Source organism: Pseudorca crassidens, chromosome 7 (assembly GCF_039906515.1).
Source record: "Pseudorca crassidens isolate mPseCra1 chromosome 7, mPseCra1.hap1, whole genome shotgun sequence".
Classification (NCBI taxonomy): domain Eukaryota; kingdom Metazoa; phylum Chordata; class Mammalia; order Artiodactyla; family Delphinidae; genus Pseudorca; species Pseudorca crassidens.
The window spans coordinates 19,887,278-19,904,759 of NC_090302.1; the positions used below are offsets into that span (position 1 = coordinate 19,887,278).

The following is a 17,482-nucleotide window of genomic DNA, read 5'->3' on the forward strand; positions in this document are numbered from 1 at the left end:
CGTTCCCTGCATGGGGGGCCCTTCACTGAGGGCTGGGGAAAGGCCGGGAGGCAGTGAGGGTATGTCGAGGCCAGACCACCTGTCCCACCTCTCCTCTGCTGCTCACTCACTGTGCGATTTCGAGGGTTAACCTCTCCGTGCCTCAGTTCCCTCATCTAAAACAGGGACTAATACTCTGCGCTTCCTAGAGTTGTTTGGAGAAGTAATTGACTTACATGTAGAAGGTACCTGGCACTGCCTGGAGGCATTTTTGGTGGTTACAACCGAAGGGGTGCCGCTGGCATCTCCGTCGAGGCCCCACAGCAAAGAATTAGCTCAAACGCCAATAGCGTTGAGGTGAGAAACCCTGGTCTAAAGGGAAGGGGTGAATGGATTTTCTCTAAACAAGCCCACCCTCTTTCCCTGAAGCCTCGTGCTCACTTCCTGCCCTCCCCCATCACCACTGCCCTCGGCCACAGCCATCACAGTCAGCCCTCCCCCAGAGAAAGGGAGCCCCTGAAATAACCTCTTCTCTCCCTCGTCCATCCTCTGTGGCCGATCTGAGTGTCTGGCTGCTGTGTGAGCCCAGTCAATGGGCTTCACCTCTCTGGGCCTCAGTTTCCCACATCCCTGAATCAGGCTCCACAGAGGCCCCTGACAAATGCTCTGAAGCATTGAGGAACAAAGGCTGCTCCAGGTGCCCAGGTTCAAGAACCGGTTCCTGTGGGAGCTGCCTGGAGACAGCTCAGAGGGAGGCCGGCAGAGAATGAAACATCACATTCCTGCTGACTCCTGCGTAGCCTGTGCACTGGAATGTGCCCGGGAGAGAGACAGAGGGAAACACGTGGAGTGCACAGACGGCAACGGCAAGGCCTGGCTGAGGCAATGCGGATTCTCACCCCCCGCCCCCCTGAAACCACCTGATTGGGTCAAACCAAACCTAGCTGAGCCTTTGCCAAGGAACTCTGCTTTCAGTTCCCATCAAGTAATCTTATTAAGAAAGCGGGCTCTCAGTTTAACAGGTGATAATAGCGATACAAACGACACTGGCTGGTAAGCACTGTGTTACGCACTTCACATGCCTCAACTCCGTTACTCCTCACGACAGCCCTTCATGATCCGTCTGCTACTCTCCCCATTTTACAGATGAGGAAACTGAGGCTCTGAGAGGCGAGGGCTTCAGCAAATCACAGGGCTGGGCAGAGCTGGGATTCACACCAGGCAGTCTGTCCCCAGAGCTTCTAAGCAATTCTGAAGTAATCTTCGGAGAGGAGAAGCCAGGATCGCTGGCCAGGGAGAGGCTGGACTGAAGGAAAGCCAGCCCCTTAGAGAAGAGCATTTCAGCGGGAGGCTTTGGCTGCGGCTCCCCGCGCCCTCTCTCTTCCTGGAGGAAGGGAGCAAGGGGTGGCCACCCAGCGTTCCCCGTGGTGCACAAATAAACAGACTAGGCCCTGCTAGCGCAGTTGGCTCCAGTGGGGGCCGGGGCCTCGAGCAGAGAAGACCAGCCAGCAGCTCCGGGAACACAGGCTCTCTCTTCCCCGCTCCAGACCTGACGGCGGCTTGTTGTGTGGAGGGTGAATTCGGTACAGGCCCGACTGATGCCCACGTAGGTATCACACAGCCCGGCGTGTGCGTGCCACCCCTGCGAGCCTCTCCAAGGGGGTCTGTGTGTGGTGGAGGCATCCCACCCAAGAACCCATGGAAAAGGGGCTCTGGCTGGAGGGCACACGGGGAGAAGGTGGCCGCTTGCTCAGGGCAGGTCTTCTTCATGTGGGCAGGATCCCCACGTTGGACTATAAAAGCATGTGGGGGAGAACAGAGAAAACCTCAGGCCACATTCCCCCCAGTTCAGCCTGCAGATACCAGTCTGCTCCGCGCTCGATACTGTCGTTGGGCAGCTTGGCCAAGTGACACACAATATCACGTCCCACGAGAAAGAAGAGCAAGTAATGCCTGTAATCTGGAACCTGTTCCCACGTTCGCCTAAACTCCCAGACCCTGCTCCACACACTTTGCCCTTCAGCTCGTTGACTCCCAGCAAGAACACAAGCAACCAACCACATCTGTGACCACCGAAGGAGTTCCTACTGTGTGCCAGGCACCACGCCAGACACTTCCCAGTCTCATCAGCTCTGTTCAGATGCTCACCAACTGCTCACAGTAACCCCATGAGGTCAGCACCATCATTAGTGCCATTCCATTTCACAGATGAGAAAACCGAGGCTCAGAGTGAGGTGAAGCAACTAACCCAAGACCATGCAACAAGCAGGGGACACAGGCAGGGCCAGACAGGTCTGTCTGTCCGTCTTGGCCCACAGACCATGCTCACAAGCCTGGGATTGACTCTGTTTACTCCAGTAAAGGACCCAAGGATGCCTTTCCTCATTGCGCTCACTCATAAGTGACAGGGTGTGAGGACAGGCTTGAGATTCAAAAACAGGCAAGAGTCCCACTCCGGCGTCCCATGTGCCGGCAGGCATCCAGGCTGGCGTTTGCCCAGGACCCCTGAAAGAAAACCTAGGGGGCTGCCATCACCCACCCTCACGGGTGCTGGCAGAGCTCCCTCCCTCCCTCTCTCGCACATGCCTTACCTTCCTGCCCTGCTGTCCCTCTGCAGCCGGGCCATCCTTGGCCATTGCTTCCTATACTGAGCGCTCCGCCCTGAGTTCACATTGTCCTCTGCCCTCACCCCCAGCATCACTTCCCTGAGCCCACAGGCCAGGTCAGGCCCCTGCCATCATGTCTGAGCCTGACCTGGCTTTCGCTCATGGCCTGTTCCATACCCATGACCACTGACGCGGGTGCCTATGTGGCCACTGCCTGTTCCGTGCCCCAGAGGAAGCCCTCACTAAAAGTGGCTAAATCAGTGGGTGAAAAAGAAACCTGCACACTACTCTCATTTACAAACCCTCTAGGTTAAAATCTGGCCACAGCGTTGCCTGGAACTGCCTTTTAAAGCAACGAGGCCTCTTTCCAGAAACTCTGATAGGGGGTCAGCAGCCTGAGGACAGGACCTGGGAGCTGTGGCCAGTCCCGGCTCCTGTGTGGTCTTAATAAGCACCATCTCTCACACACAACAGCCGCTGGCACTGCCCAGTCCACACTCTAACATACTCTCTCCATTCAGCCCAGAAGTTGTGTGGAACTAGACGCAGCGGTGAAGTTCACGAGCTGTGAACGCAGACCGAGCTCCAGCTTAACAGCTGGGTGACCTCGGGCAGGTGCTTAAGCCTCTCTGAGCCTCGGTCTCCTTGACTGTACGATTGTAATCCCGCTTCCCACTCAGAGGCCTGCTATGATAATTAAATACCTAGCACAGGACCCAGCACACGAGGGTTTGGTAAATGCCAGCTAGTGGGGCTCCTGGCCTTGATTTCCAGACAAAGAAATAAAGCCAGATGACCATTTAGTAACAGAGTATGGTAGACTTGTCCACGATATCCCACATGCTGGCATTTGGCCAGGTCACATATTCTTTGGGTCTCATTAAATGGAGAAGCCAAAATTCCCTTTGTGTCGCTCGGAAGAAAAAAAGACAGAAATTTTCTCTGTTGAGCAGATTCTGGAAACAGGCACACTTTGCTTGAAGCCCGGCCAAAGGGTTTCAGTTACTCAAAGGGGGCTGTTTCCAGGCTGTCTCTGCAGAGGGCCACCAGCGGCTTATGAGACTGGGGTCACACCGTCCCTCGCTGGCGACCTCAGGCTCCACTCAGCCTCCTCACGAGGGTGACCAGGCTGCTGCCGCCGCCTCAAGCAGCTCGAGGCTCCCAGCCTAAGGCGTGTCAAGCACACACAGAGCAGACAGAAGCTCCATACATGTTAATCTGTCCTCCCTCACCCTTCCTCCCACCTGCAAGGACCCGGGGGACCGTGGAAGTTTCGACTTCAGTCTGCATGCAAATCGCTTCAGCTGACTAGACAGAAGGCATTGTATAAATCTGAATCCCCGCTAACATGATTGTCACTGTGTGGAATTCCCATTTGCTCAGCTAAAAACCCACATCCTCTGGAAAACCGTAGGTGACTCACGATCCCTCTTCCCTTTAGAAAATTCCTTTCCTCTCCAACTCTCTGGGGAAGCAATTTTTCCCCCAAGCACAGAAGCTGCTGTCCCCCAAAATCCAGGTCAGGAGTGGGTGCCTTGGGTGGGAGAGGGCACTGGCTTGGAGGAGAGTGGTGGTGATTTGGTGGGTGCAGGTCTAGCCCTGTGGCACCCCCAGGCACAAGGAGAAAGGAATGTCACCTTGGCAACAAAGGGGATTTAAAAACAGGAAGCGAGACTGAAAGTGGCCAGAGAAAGACATAAGGCAAAGGCGGGCTGGAGGTGTGGGGGGTGGACAGCAGCTCTTTGGAAAGGGGATCATGAGGGGGTGCAGGGCCTGAGAAATGCAGGGACACCCAGGGCTCACCCCTAGCTCAGGCCTCTCAGAAGGGGGGCAGGAAGAGAAGTACCCTGAACTAGGAGTTGGGGGACATGGCCTCTGATCATGCCTCCATCTTCTCCTGCCCTGTGTGTGACCTCGAACTAGGGCCTCAGTCTGCCCATCTGCCCAATGGGACTCTCCTAAGAGATACTGAGCACAGGGTTGCCAGATTGAGTGAATAAAAATACAGGATGCCCAGTTAAAATCTGAGTGTCAGATAAACAATCAAACAAATGAATGATATTTTAGTATAAATGTGTTCTAAATATTGTATCTGAAATTCAAATTTCACTGGGCGTCTTATATTTTATCTGGCAGCCCTAACTGTGGAGAGCAAAGGGGAGCATCGGTGGGAAAGAGCTTTGTAGAGTCGGGAAGGCCAAGGGCTATGACGGCACAGTCTCCAGCATCTGTGCATTTGGCCAAGCAATATTCTTGCCCCTCTCAGCATCCAACCTAGTGGGCGCCAACAATGACAGACAGGCACACGTGCCAAGGATGACAGCCAAGGTACGTAAACATCCCTTCAGAAACGCTTTGGGGACGGGGATCATATAGCCTGAAGAAGGGGCCTTGGGAAGCACAGACAACAACCAGCTTTACGTCTTGAACAGCGTCTCCCAGGGGCAGGGAGATGAGCTGGGCTCAACACACAGGAAACCCCTGCACAATGTGAACGCGGACGGGCTTTCACAGGAGGGAGCTTCCAACACCAGGGTGTTCAAGTTGGAGTTTAATGACCGTATGACCAAAATGCTCCAGAAGGGAGTCCTGCTGAGCTTAGAGAAGGTTGGACCGGTAGACTTCTGAGATCCTCATTAACGTCAGGTTCTCTAACACTCATCGCAGATATTTCTTTTTCCAAAGCATTCAGGTCAGTGCCTTGTGCCAAAGAAGGTGCTCAGCAAAGGACATCAGGGATGACAAACGTAGGACTCGTGTGTTGACACTTCCTCACCCCAAGCCAAGGCAGACATCACCGATTTGCAGCACCCTCTCCCACGAATTTCCAATGTGACTTTGAAATCTTTCTCCATGCAGCACTCCAGATGGCTGCTACCAGGCATAAAATACATTATGTGTGTGTGTAAAACACTACTACTAGTACTACCACTACTGAATCACTACATGTTAACAGTCCTTTATTATTAACAATAGTAAAATCATTCATATTATGATTATTATTAAATTTATTATTATTATTATTATAACTAGTGCTCCTTGAGTGCTTACTATGTACTAGGCACTATATATGTACTAGTTTCCTTAAATCCTCACAACATTCTCCCAAGTGAGGTACTAATATTATTCCCATTTTAAAGATGAAGAAATTGAGGCACGGGAGTGGGGGGGAAGGGGTAATTGCTCAGAATTGCAATTAAATGAGCGATAGAGCTAGGATTTGAACCCAGGTGATCTGGGTCTAGGGACTACCTTCTTAACCACTTGACTGGACTGGACCGGGTGTGTTTGTGATCCTAACAAGAGCAGGAGCGAAGATCCCATCTTACAGAGTGGATCCCTGAGGCTCAGGGAAGTGAGGCCGTAACTGAAGACCACAGAGCCCAGAGGAGGAGAGGCCAGGATTGATCTGACCTCCACCCCGACCCTGCCCTGGTTCTGCTCCCACCCACCTGAGCAGGAGCACATTGCCCATGGGAACCTCTGGGCCCTCTTGCCAGGACTGGTCACCCCTGAACAATGGGGCCCCCCAACTCTCCAGGGCCTTCTCCAGCCTCCTTCTCAATAGAATCTCTTGGCACAGTTGCTGGAGTAGCCAAAGCTGGCAGCCCATTTGTGAAACTAGGGAACGGTCCACTTGTGTAAGCCCCTCAGACTCACACCCCATGAGGTATGACCCCAAGGACAGAGGAGAGGGGGCATCAGACCCTCAGGGAAGCTCCTAGACTCATTTTCCAGGCTCGGGCCTGTCACTGGCTCTTGGGGCCGGGCCCAAGGTCAAGACTAAGTCTCTGAAGGCCCAGCAGGGAGCCATTGTTTTGGCTAATAGCACCACTCCACAAGGCTACCCCAACCGGATGGAGTTAGAGGTCAGATTGCCTCTGACCTCCCCGCGTACAGGCCTCTCGGTCCCGGGCACACCAGGAGGCAGTAACAATAAAGAATATTTAACAATATTATAATAAATGAATATTTACTGAGTGCTAGACCTTGTGCCGAAGAAGTACAAGCAATGCCTCATTTAATCCTCACAGGCACCCCAAGAGGATTCCACCACCACACCCATTTTACAGATGAGGAACTAAGGCTCAGAGAGGGTAAGTGAATTGGTCCAGGTCACACAGCCGGGATGTGGCAGAACTGTGACTTGAACTCAGGTGGTCTGGCTCCAAAGTCAGTGTTCTGAAATGGATGGAGAAGACTGTCCAGCATGGCCCAGAGCCTCAGCTCCTCTGCCAGTCACTTCCTTTGTCTGGACCTGAAGCACCTCACCTGTCAAATGGGCACACTACCACCTGCCTAGACCTTGCTGCGGAGCGATGGACAGGCAGCAGGTGTGAAAGTACATGGCAGTCCCATGCTCCAAGCACCCATGCTCATTTAACTAATGAAGAAAGGGGCTGGGAGAAGGCAGGTGATCCATCTGAAGCCACACAGCAGGCCTTTCTTCCCTGAGCCCCCTTCCTAGACTTGTCTGTCCCAGCTCCTCTGAGGGGACTTGTGGCTTGTTCCCCACACCCGGCATCCTGGCCCTCCCCGTCCCCAGGCATCTGTGTACTTACGATGAGGCCAGGGACTCCTAGGGGCCCTGGTAAGCCCAGTTCTCCCTGCAAAGAAAGAGAGACAAAGGTGGTTACTTGCTCTGTCTCTCTCCAGGCCACGCCCTCCACACCATCCTCCACTTGGGCACCTGGTGGAATCCTTTGGAGCTGACCACTCCTTTTTCCTGACTCTACTGAGCCTGGCCTGGAGTTTGAACGAGACCCTCCCCCCCCGCCATCAGCTTTCCACATCTGTAAAATGGGGAGGTTGGATTTCCAAATCCAATACCTTCCAATCGTAGGTGTGAGAATGGGCAGAATCCTGATCGTGGCGATAAAGACGCGCGGGATGCCTGACCCAGATCTCACTTCGCTCTCACTTTACAGACGGCAAAACTGAGGCTCCAAAGGTTAAGCAATTTCCCAAGGTCAAGTTCAAGGAAGTAACACAGTGGTGAGGGCACCAAGCTGAGAGCCACCAGGCTGGCCTCCCTCTCTCTCAGCCAGGAGGTGCTGGGGGCCCTCAGAGAACCTCCCCACCCCAACCTCCCACCAGAAGGAGGCTCTCCGGTTCCCACCTCCCAGGGCCTCTGAGAGGCTGCACAGCTCTTGCCTGGGAGTCAGGAGATGTGGCCGTGTGTGGCAGTGTGCAAGTTTCTGTTTCTCAAATCTCTAAAAATGGACATTCAGGGCTTCCCTGGTGGCGCAGTGGTTGACAGTCCGCCTGCCGATGCAGGGGACGCGGGTTCGTGCCCCGGTCCGGGAAGATCCCACATGCCGCGGAGCGGCTGGGCTCGTGAGCCATGGCCACTGAGCCTGCGCGTCCGGAGCCTGTACTCCGCAATGGGAGAGGCCACAACAGTGAGAGGCCCGCGTACCGCAAAAAAAAAAAGAAAAAGTGGACCTTCAATGGCTTGCACCAGTAAAGACAGGTAGAGGGGTCTAGAGCAAGCTCAAAATGCAAAGGTGTCTCTAGAAATGGTGATTAGTAATAACCAACATCCTCCAGAGCGTTTGTCTTCCTTCATTGGTGCAATCCCAGACGGGAGGTCATTACTACAGCCACGAGAAGAGGAGGAGGGGAAGCAGCCTTGGCTTTAAAATGAAGCACCCGAGGCTCAGGAAAGGGAAGGGACCTGTTCAAGGTCACTCATCAGGTCCTCTTTCTGCTCCTCTGGGCCAGGAGAACAAAGACATCCCTGCCCCTCCCCAAGGGCACTTCCAGGATGACGTCACATGTTATAGTGGTTAATCCAGTAACTGATACACTGAGGGAAAGACTCTGGTTTCTCACCCTGGTACCATTGCCAGTGCTCTTTCCTCCACCTGGAGTGTCCTCCCACCTCTTTCCTCATCCCAATTCCAACGCCATCTTCTCCAGGAGTCTTCCCTGCTTCTCTCTCCCTCCTCCTTAGCACCTGGGACCTCTTTGATCCCACCCATCTCAATTCACCTCGTGCAATGGACTAGGGAGATGGCCATGAGCTCCTCCAGGGCAGGAGACGTGCCCCATTATTACCTAATATTTACAACCCCTCCATCCAGTGAACGCTTTTCATAGGCCCAACACCTCCCTGCCCTCTCTCATTTCATTCTCGCAACAGTCCTCTGAGGCTGGCATCGGACCCCGTGATTTACAGATAAGGAAACCGAGATCCAGATGGGTGAACTGATTTGTCCAAGCTTCCACGCCTGGCAAGCGGTGCAGCAGGATTCAAACCCAGGTCCATGTGGCTCCGAGGCCAGGGCTTCAGCCCCGCAGGGAGCCCAGAGGTCAGCCCCAGCTGGGTGGGGCTCAGGGAGCATGTGTGGAATTGACACGGGCACATAATCACGTGCTGCGTATGGATCTAGCAGCCACCTCCGGGCACAGCTGTGCAGGCTGGAAACCCCAGGAGAATCGGGGGGACATGGCAGGTGTTCCAAAGAGCTCTGGACATGGTCTGCACCCCGAGGCAGAGAACAATCTTCCCCCCGCAGCAGCTGGAGCCTGGGACGGGAAGGGAGAGGCGGGCTCAGCTCCCCAGGGCAGGCTGACCTGGTTCCTTCATGGGCCTCGATTATTTACAAACGCTATAAACATGCCTATGCTGGAGATTCCTTTAGAACTAGGCTCTTCCCTGCATACAGGGCCTGCAAACCATCTGCTTCCCAGGCCCCATCCCATAAACATTTCTGGTGCTTTGTAAGATGGCAGCAGCTCTGGCTTCCCCCATGGAGAGTGACCCATGAATCTTCCTGAGTCCCTGAGGATGGGACATAGCCCAGGACTTTGGGACCCGGGGCTCAGTGGGCTGGAAGGCTCTCCTGGTGGCAGGGGGTACACAGGGCATCCATGGCAGACAGGACCCTGGGGTTCAGAGAAATCACGCAGTTTGTCCAGGAGCGCCCAGCTCATGGGCTCATGGGTGGCCCGGCTGGCTGACCTAAAAGCTTATGTTCCTAAAACCTGCTATGTGTTTGCTCCAAATCTCTCTCCTGTACCCAAAGACATGAAATACTTACGGGGTTTCCATCCAGTCCCGGAGGGCCTCTTTCCCCAAAGTCTCCAGGAAACCCCTGAGGGCATGAGAGAGAGCAAACATCTGCAGATTAGTGTTTATACCAGCGGGTGGCTTTGATCCAGACTCCCAGGGGACACAGGACACATCCATGCAGTCTCACCTCACTCCCTGGTTCCAGGATCTGGGCAGGCTGTGGAGTCCCGAGTCACCTCGGGCCCTCAACAAACTTTCCCCGTAAAGAACATCCCAAGGACCAGCTACTGTGGAGGAGCCCATGGCCAGGGAGCCCTCTTCCCATGGCCTCAGAGTCTCAGAAAAGAAAACAGTACCCAGCTCTCCGGCATGGAAATGCCAGCGCCCATGCTGAGACCCCGTCCTGATGGAGTCTGGGGTCAGGAAGCTGGGTCTAGGCCTGGACCAGTCACTGACTTGCTGAGAGTTTTAAGAGTCACTCCTTCCCCTGTGGGCCTCAGTTTCCCCATTGGTCGAAGCAGGAAAGCCCTCTGCAGCATTTCCCAGCTCAGACCTTCTGCCATTTTTGTGACGTGCTCTTTAAAAGCTACCCTGTGGACCCACAATCCTCATTTTACAGATAAAGAAGATGAGGCTCTGAAAGGGTATGTGTCGAGGTCATACAGAGTCACACGGATGGGGGACATCAGCACCGCGGCCACAGGTGAGGTTCGGCAGCTGAGAGAAGCCCGGAGGCCTGGCCCGGACAGATCTGGCCCTCTCGCCCCCTCCGTGACCCCACTCCACGCTCTCTGGGGACACAGGCAGCTGGAAAAACATCAGCTGTGGGGAAGCTTCTGGTGGCCGAGGAGGGGGAACAACTCCATTCTACTTCAAAAGGAAAAGCAAGTCCTCGAGCTTGGAATCCAGGGAAATCTGTTCTCCCCTCCATGAATTCAAATCACTGTTTTTCCAGGGAAATTTAATGAAAAACAAAGCACATGTTTTTCTGACCAAGTGGATGCCTGAGCTGTTCAAACAGAAAAGATTCTTCATGGAGCATAATTTGTTTCTGGTTTCTAACGCTACCGCTACTGGGGGAATCCAGTAAGTAGATTAAACTAAAAAGACCAAAGCTAAAAACAAAACCCAAACCAATTACAAAGTCTACATTGGCTGAGCAAAGAGACCTTGAACTGTGTGTGCATCTAGGCCTTTGTCTTGCCCTGGCCAGAATACTATTCCCCTCAAATCCCACCTCTGCCAGGAAGCCCTCACGGACCGGAAGGGCAGGCATTGATATGGACCGTATAGGAGGCGTGGCTTCATTCAGACACCCAAAGGAGGAAACGAGGACATATTAAAGAGATTTGGGCCAAGCCAGTGACTTTGTATGCAAAACTTTACTTGCCTTTGACATTCACCCTTGAGGGAAAGGTTATTTATTGGTCCCATTTCACAGATGGGGAAATTGAGGCTCACAGAGAGAAATGTCACTTGACCAAGGACAAAAAGCAAGTCTGTGGCAGAGCTGAGCATGGGCAAATCCTGGCATGCAGAAGCTGCTCCAGTGTGTGCCTGACTGGTTTTAGAGAGTGGCAGAGGTAGGGGTGTGTGTGTGTGTGTGCGCGTGCGTGTGCAATTGCATGCACCTTCAGATCAAGTTTTTGTGGGGCCACATCTGACCGTATCTAAGATGCCTCTTCCCACATCCTTGGAGTCCCCCTGGCAAATTCCAATCCAGCCCCTCTCAGGCATACTGTAAGGTAGAGAGCCCTCTCACCTCCTGGGGCAGGAGACATCAGCTGGGTGAGCAGTGGGCAGGGAAGGCTTCTGAAGGCATTAAGCTACTGCCTCTGCCTTTGGGGGCTTGGCACGAGAGGACAATCCCTCAGGGGACAAGGGGGATGCTCTCTAGCCGGGCACCTGGCTGACTCCACGTGGCCTACAAGGGGCAGAATTTGGGGAGTCCATGCTCTGCTCTCCAAGTTCAATGTCTGGAGACTCGCCCGGGCTCGCCTCCAGGTTGACTGTGTGACTGCGGGCAGACCCTCACTTGGGCCTCTGTCCTGCTCAGCCTGGGGGGGTGTGATCTCTAAGAATCCTTCAGCTTGGCCCAATCCCTGGACAAGGCCTGGGAGGGAGGAGCCTGCTCCCTGAGGTGCAGGAATGCCCGCCCCCCGGCCCCGCTGCCACCAGGAAGAGAGAGATCCTGACGGCATTCCCCAGGCACCAATCCTGGCTGCGATGCCCAATATAATCATACCTAGCGGCCACCAGGCAGGTTCAAACGCACAGGTCTGCAGTCAGGGCCACTCCAGGTTGGCTCAAGGACTCCTCTCAGACTCAGTTGCCGGCCCAGCTTCCCCTGTGAGGCTTTAGAACCAGTGCAACCCAGTGACAATCCTGGCTCTACCACCCACAGGCCTCTCCAAGCCTCGGTTTTCTCTGCTGTACAACTGGGGTACTGAGACAATGAACCAAGATGCTGGATGCCGGGCAAGTCCCTGGCAGCACACGGAGGCAGCAGCAAGGTGAGGGCACATCTCTGAGGCATAAGCAAGGGAGAGACCATCAGAATGGTCAAAACCCCCAAGAGAGGCACTTATGTGGACAAAATGCAGCCAGAGTATAGCCAGTGGGTGACGACGGGGTGGGGGTGGGGGTGACAGCAATGACAGAAACTGCAAACTCTAAGAGCCCAATGAGAGAGGGCTTATTATTGGTCCCGTCTTAGAGATGAGGAAACTGAGGTCCAGAGACGTTAGGGAACTTGTCTGAAGTCACACAGCTATGGAACAGCAGAACTGGGATCTGAACCCAGGCAGTCTGACTCCAGAGCCCAATCTCGTAGCTACGAATGGACCATGAATACACAACCAGACTAGAGCAAGCTTGTGGTCTCTCGAGGGAACGGCATTACTGAGGCTCAGGACTGGTTCTGCTTGTACGTGCTCAGTGGCCTCATCCCCGTCTCCACCTTGTCTCCCTTCCTTCGGAGAAGCCAAGCAGATGACCTCTAGGGTAATTAAGAACACAATAGTTGGAAAAAAGGGCTTTAAAAGAGCTGGAACAGATCTATGATTGGAATAATCATAGATGGTCTAGGATGGAAAGACCCTAGGTGTTCCTGACATTCAGCACCTCCTTCTGGAGGCGCAGAACCTGCCCAAGGCCCCATCAGGCTGCTAGCTTGCTGCATCCTTCCACCCCTGAGCAACACATCCCAGTTCTGACACTTGCTCTCGGCCCTGACGCTTGCTCCTCTGGATCCCAGAGAGGCAGCCGCCGAGATGAACATGCACCACCACTTCCACCCGGCCTGCTTCTCTCTGTCTGGCCGTGCCCGCCTGTGCATGGCGTGTACTCCCGGCCCAGCCGGCAGCAGGACCTTCCTGTGCAGGCCTGAGCTCCTGGCTGCAGCAGGCTGGCCCGAGGCCCAAGGAACGGGCTCGGCGTCCTGCCGGGCCCCAGCCACGTGGTTTCTCCACTTTGCCAGGTCGGGCCCCCCTGGGGAACTGAATGCCTCGTACTTTGAGCAGAACAAGGCCCAGGAGGAGACAGAACCAGGATCCAGGGCGAGACTCCACATTCTCTCTTGGCTACAGCAATTCAGAGGAATAGACGAGGAAAAAAGGAATGGTCCTCATAACCACATCTGCAGCAGGATGCCAGAGGCTGAGTGGGCCTCTGAGAGCCCTCTCATCTAACCCCTGCCTGCAGCCAATGTCTACTCAACGGTCTGCTCCGGAAGGTGGGATGTAGGGGCAGGGATGCATGCAGCCTCCAGGATCAGAAGTCCTGCTACATCTTGAAGACTCAGCCCCCCGGCCTGCAAGATGGTCAGCCCTGTCCCACCCACCTGACAACCCACCTGCCCAGCTCCCCCTGGGCTGAGGAAGAGGTGAGGTATTTGTAATCCAGCCTCTGGTAAACTCGAATGCGTCATCACACGCTGGTTCGGTACCAACAGTGGGAATCCGTAACAACCTCTAGGAAGAGTCTGCAGAAGGACCTTGGAGGCCTCTTTACAGGGTTTACCTTCTCCAAAGTCAGGAGGTTCCTGCACAGGTTTGACCTGCATCCTTCCTACTGCACTTGACAACAGCCTGTATTCTTTTCTAGAAGATGCGTGCTCTCGGAGTGTGCCAACAGGGAAAGACCCCTTGAGATCCAACACCCTCTTCTCATGAGGCTGAGCATCTTCTCACCCTGCCTTCTGATATTCACCTGGGAATCCACCCACAAATAGTCACCTCGGCGGGCAAGGAGGACGGAGGCAGGGAGAGCAGGATTCCAGGGTTGCCGGCAGACCTGGGGCAGCTCCGGCTCAAGTCTGGGACCGTGGGGATCACAGCCCTAGCTCACAGCATCACCACCAAGAAGAACCTTCATCTGCTTTGTCCTCAGTTTCCCCATTTGAAAACCACTTTGCTCCCTGTTCCCCATAGGCTGAGAAGTGGAAAGAGCCTGAGGTCAAAACTGAACCATGTGAGAAGCCCTGTCCCAACCCGGATGGGCATGTGGCCTCGGACAAGTCCCAGTTATCCCGAAGCCACACACAACGAGGGAGCTGGAGCCAAGGCTGGACCTTTCCAGCTCTAAGCTTTAGGGTCTGCCCGCCTGACTCACTACACAAGACCAGCCTTGGCAGGCCTGGCCAGAGGCCATGAGAGAAGCTGTGAGCAGGGGCTGGTCTTGCCAGGCATTCCAGCGGGCTTGATAGTGAAGCCACAGGGTGCCGGACAAGAGGATTTGCTGCGGCGTCTTCCTAGGCCCCATGAGAGACCCTTGGCTGAAAGACATGGCTCGGTCCCCAGCTGTGCGTGTCACGCACTGTGCCCCAGACGAGCTGGGATAGCCCGGGAGAAACCCCTTCAACTCCAGCCAACTGTGTAACATCTTATATCTGGTCCCCTCCTCAGGAAACCACAACACATTTCACTTTCCAGCGGGTGATGTGAGATGAGAGCTGCGGTCTAAGCTTTCCTTCAGAGGCTGAAGATGTGAGCACAGAGAGGAGACGGGTGATGGGGAGAGCGCCCTGCACGAACAAGCAAGGGTCCTCGGCTCAAGTCCTGATTCTGCCACCCATGTGCTGTGTGACCTTGGGCAAGTTACTGGCCTCTCCAAGATACGGCTGCTTGTCTGTCTGATGAGGAAGTTGGGCCACATCGTCACGAATGTTCCTGCAGCTCTGATGTGCTCTGACCTCTGCTGTCTTTCTCAGCTCCCATCAGCAAAAGACTCCCACACACCTTCCTCCCCAGCCTGACACAGCAGGCCGTGTGCATGGGCCTAAGGTTTTGCTTGCTGGAGAGAAATGGACTCCAGCAAAATCATCACCAGGCCTGCCAGAAATGAGGCCAGCTGGGATCTGGCATGAGGGAATTCAGCTCATTCTCCTGTCATTTCCTCTTGTTAGTAAGTGCCTAGAAATCGCCTGGCCCAAAGCTTTGACAACAGGAAAACCCATTCACAAGGAGCCCCCAACCCCATCAGGCAGATCAAGGGCTCAGGAGCACATAACAGGGGGATGACCCTAAAGTCTGCTCAAGCAGCGTGTGGGCCAAGGGCACAGCAGACTAGGCGGCCAGGCAAAGGCACAGACGAAGCCCTAGGGACTCAGTGATATGAAGTATATTCCATACAAATTAAATCACATCCGACGCAGACCTTGCCCATTTGCTGGCCATGTCGGCTGGACCAGAGTCAAGGAGACTTTCACAGCCCTCAGGGGTATTGCGTGGCCATGGGGCTGTTTGGCAGAACGGGGTCGGTTTCTCGCGCTCACGCCTGACACCCCATTGCCAGGGAACACCCATCATGGAGGGCAGGGTGGAATCTTAGGAAGTTAAAGACACAAGGCACGGAGCAAAGAAGCAGAAATGAGCTGTAAGTTAGGGGGGTTGAAGTCTGGCAAGTCCTCAGAGGGTCTCTGGGCAAATGGCTTTGAAGCCTCGGTTTCCTCGTGTGGAAAATAGGTATAATCCATCTTACCTCAAAGAATCAATGGGAGAACCACGTGTGGTTCAAATACCATGAAGGTAAAAGGGCCTCAGTGAGTGTTGCCTTTTTTTCTGGTCTGTTTTGGCTGTAGTGCCGTCCCTAGTGCCACACCTGGGACAAGAGGTAGAAGCTCGGGCTGCTACATTCTAACCCAGCTCTGACTCTCAGAAGCACAAGGCCTCGGCCAAGTCATTCAGCCCCTGACCCTCAGTCTCCTCATATGTAAAGTGGCAATACCAGGCTCTCTGTGGGGCTCCCAGAATGGAGTCTGAGCAAATCCCCCATGGGTAGCATTGGAGGCAGGCCTGGGTGATGGGACAGGGCCCCACTGAGATATTCTAAGTAAGTCAACTGCTCTCACTCTGTAACTTAAACTTTGGAAAAACAGATCCAGAGAGGTAAAGCCACTGGCTCAAAGTCACACAGACCAGAGAGATCCTCGGCCACCCAAACAACTACAAATAGAAACAGTGAATGCCACTATTATATTGAGTTCTCACTACTTAACAAGCACAATGACCCCACGAGCTAGAAGCTATTATCCTCACTTTTCATATGGGAAAACTGCAGTTCAGAGCCAGTAACGCTCCTACCCCAGGGCCTTTGCACCCACTGTTCCCTCAACCTGGAATGCTCTTCCCCAGAGAGCCACATGGCTCCCATTCTCACCTTTTTCAGGTTTCTCAAGAAGAGAGGAGGACTTCCTGGGCCAACTTATCCAACATCCCATACCCCAAGTACTCACGGTCCCCCTACCCTACTCCATCTTCTCAGCACCACCTGACGTTCAACCACTCACCCTCCATTCCCCCATTCAGTCACTGTCTGTCTGTCTGTCTGCCCCTGAGAAGGGGAATTTCGTCTTGTTCACTGCTCAGCGCCAAGCACGGTGCCTGGTCCATGGCACACACTCAACTTCAGTGAATGAATGAATGAGTTTCCTTGCCAAAGGTCTCCTGGCTTGAGGAAGAGATCCAGAGGCCAAGCCAGCCCTCACAATTTGCTGTGTGACCTTGGGCAAGTCCTTGCCTTGAAGCCAGAAGCATCAGGTACTGCTCCTTGTCTACATCTAAGTGTCAGATATCAGCCCTCAGGCACAGGGGGGCTGTCAGCCACGGACTGTCCTAGGTACCCCCTCTGTCAGCTCCTTGAGGCCAGGACCTGGATCTTGCTTTTCTTTGAATCCCCCACTTGGCCCCCAGAGGACCCAGATCCCTAGACTACAACAGGTAAGGTGCCCATGAACACGCATGCCAACCCTAGAATCACAGACAACCCCCTCTGGGCCACCCTGGGTGCTCCTGGCTCCCTCCCAGCTGCCTCTCACCGTCTAACCTCCTCCCCCGCCATCCCTTCTCCATCAACCACAAGCAAAGGGACGCCTAGACCCGGAGCTGAGGATGGTTCCAAGCCTAGGAGTTGAACTGCAGGGCGGCAGCAGAGAGCCTTAAGCCACCAGCATGGGCCGGGCCAGAAAGAAAGATGCCTCAGTCACAGTCCTGGGTCTCCTTCAGCCTGACCTGGTGGATCGGGGGTCCTGCTCAGCCCCTCTTGTGGTCATGCCTCCTGTGGGCCTACCCAACACCCCACTGCTCTCTGACCTTGCGTGTACACGAGTAAAACAGGTGACACCAGGACAACACGGAGACTGAGTGTTCTCTGACACAGGAGCGCAGATACCCAGTCTAGACCCAGTCTAGAACAGGCCCCCCAGCGAGGACACTCATGACCCAGACAAGCCCCGCCCCCAGACACAGAACTACATTGCAGGGCAATTGCTGGATGCACAGAGAGGCTGCATCCCAGAGGGGCCCAGCGTCCACGGGAGGCCCCAGCCCCAGTCAGTGTTCTGGCAGCAGGACACAAGGCCCAGACAGCCCCCCACGCACAC

The 17,482-nt window shown here is 54.5% G+C and overlaps 1 protein-coding gene and 1 long non-coding RNA gene across 6 annotated transcripts in view; one reads left to right on the top strand and one right to left on the bottom strand.

Moving 5' to 3' along the window:
- The window catches only part of COL27A1 (collagen type XXVII alpha 1 chain), a 144,607-nt gene that overhangs the window by 74,302 nt on the left and 52,823 nt on the right, over positions 1–17,482 (bottom strand). For all 4 annotated transcript variants that reach the window (XR_010944888.1, XM_067743556.1, XM_067743557.1 and 1 more), the window contains exons 13-14: positions 9,632–9,685; positions 7,148–7,192 (exon numbers count right to left, since the gene is read on the bottom strand). Coding sequence is in view for 3 of the 4 variants with exons in the window: in XM_067743556.1 (XP_067599657.1) it covers positions 7,148–7,192; positions 9,632–9,685 (99 nt within the window). In the remaining variant the exon portion in view is untranslated. The remainder of the gene's footprint in view (positions 1–7,147; positions 7,193–9,631; positions 9,686–17,482) is intronic.
- On the top strand, positions 4,011–5,552 carry LOC137227528 (uncharacterized). 2 transcript variants are annotated; one of them, XR_010944889.1, is made up of 3 exons: positions 4,011–4,104; positions 4,722–4,913; positions 5,271–5,552. It is a non-coding gene; the product is annotated as an uncharacterized lncRNA (long non-coding RNA). The 2 variants fall into 2 exon arrangements; XR_010944890.1 differs by having other exon boundaries at positions 4,014–4,104; positions 4,852–4,913.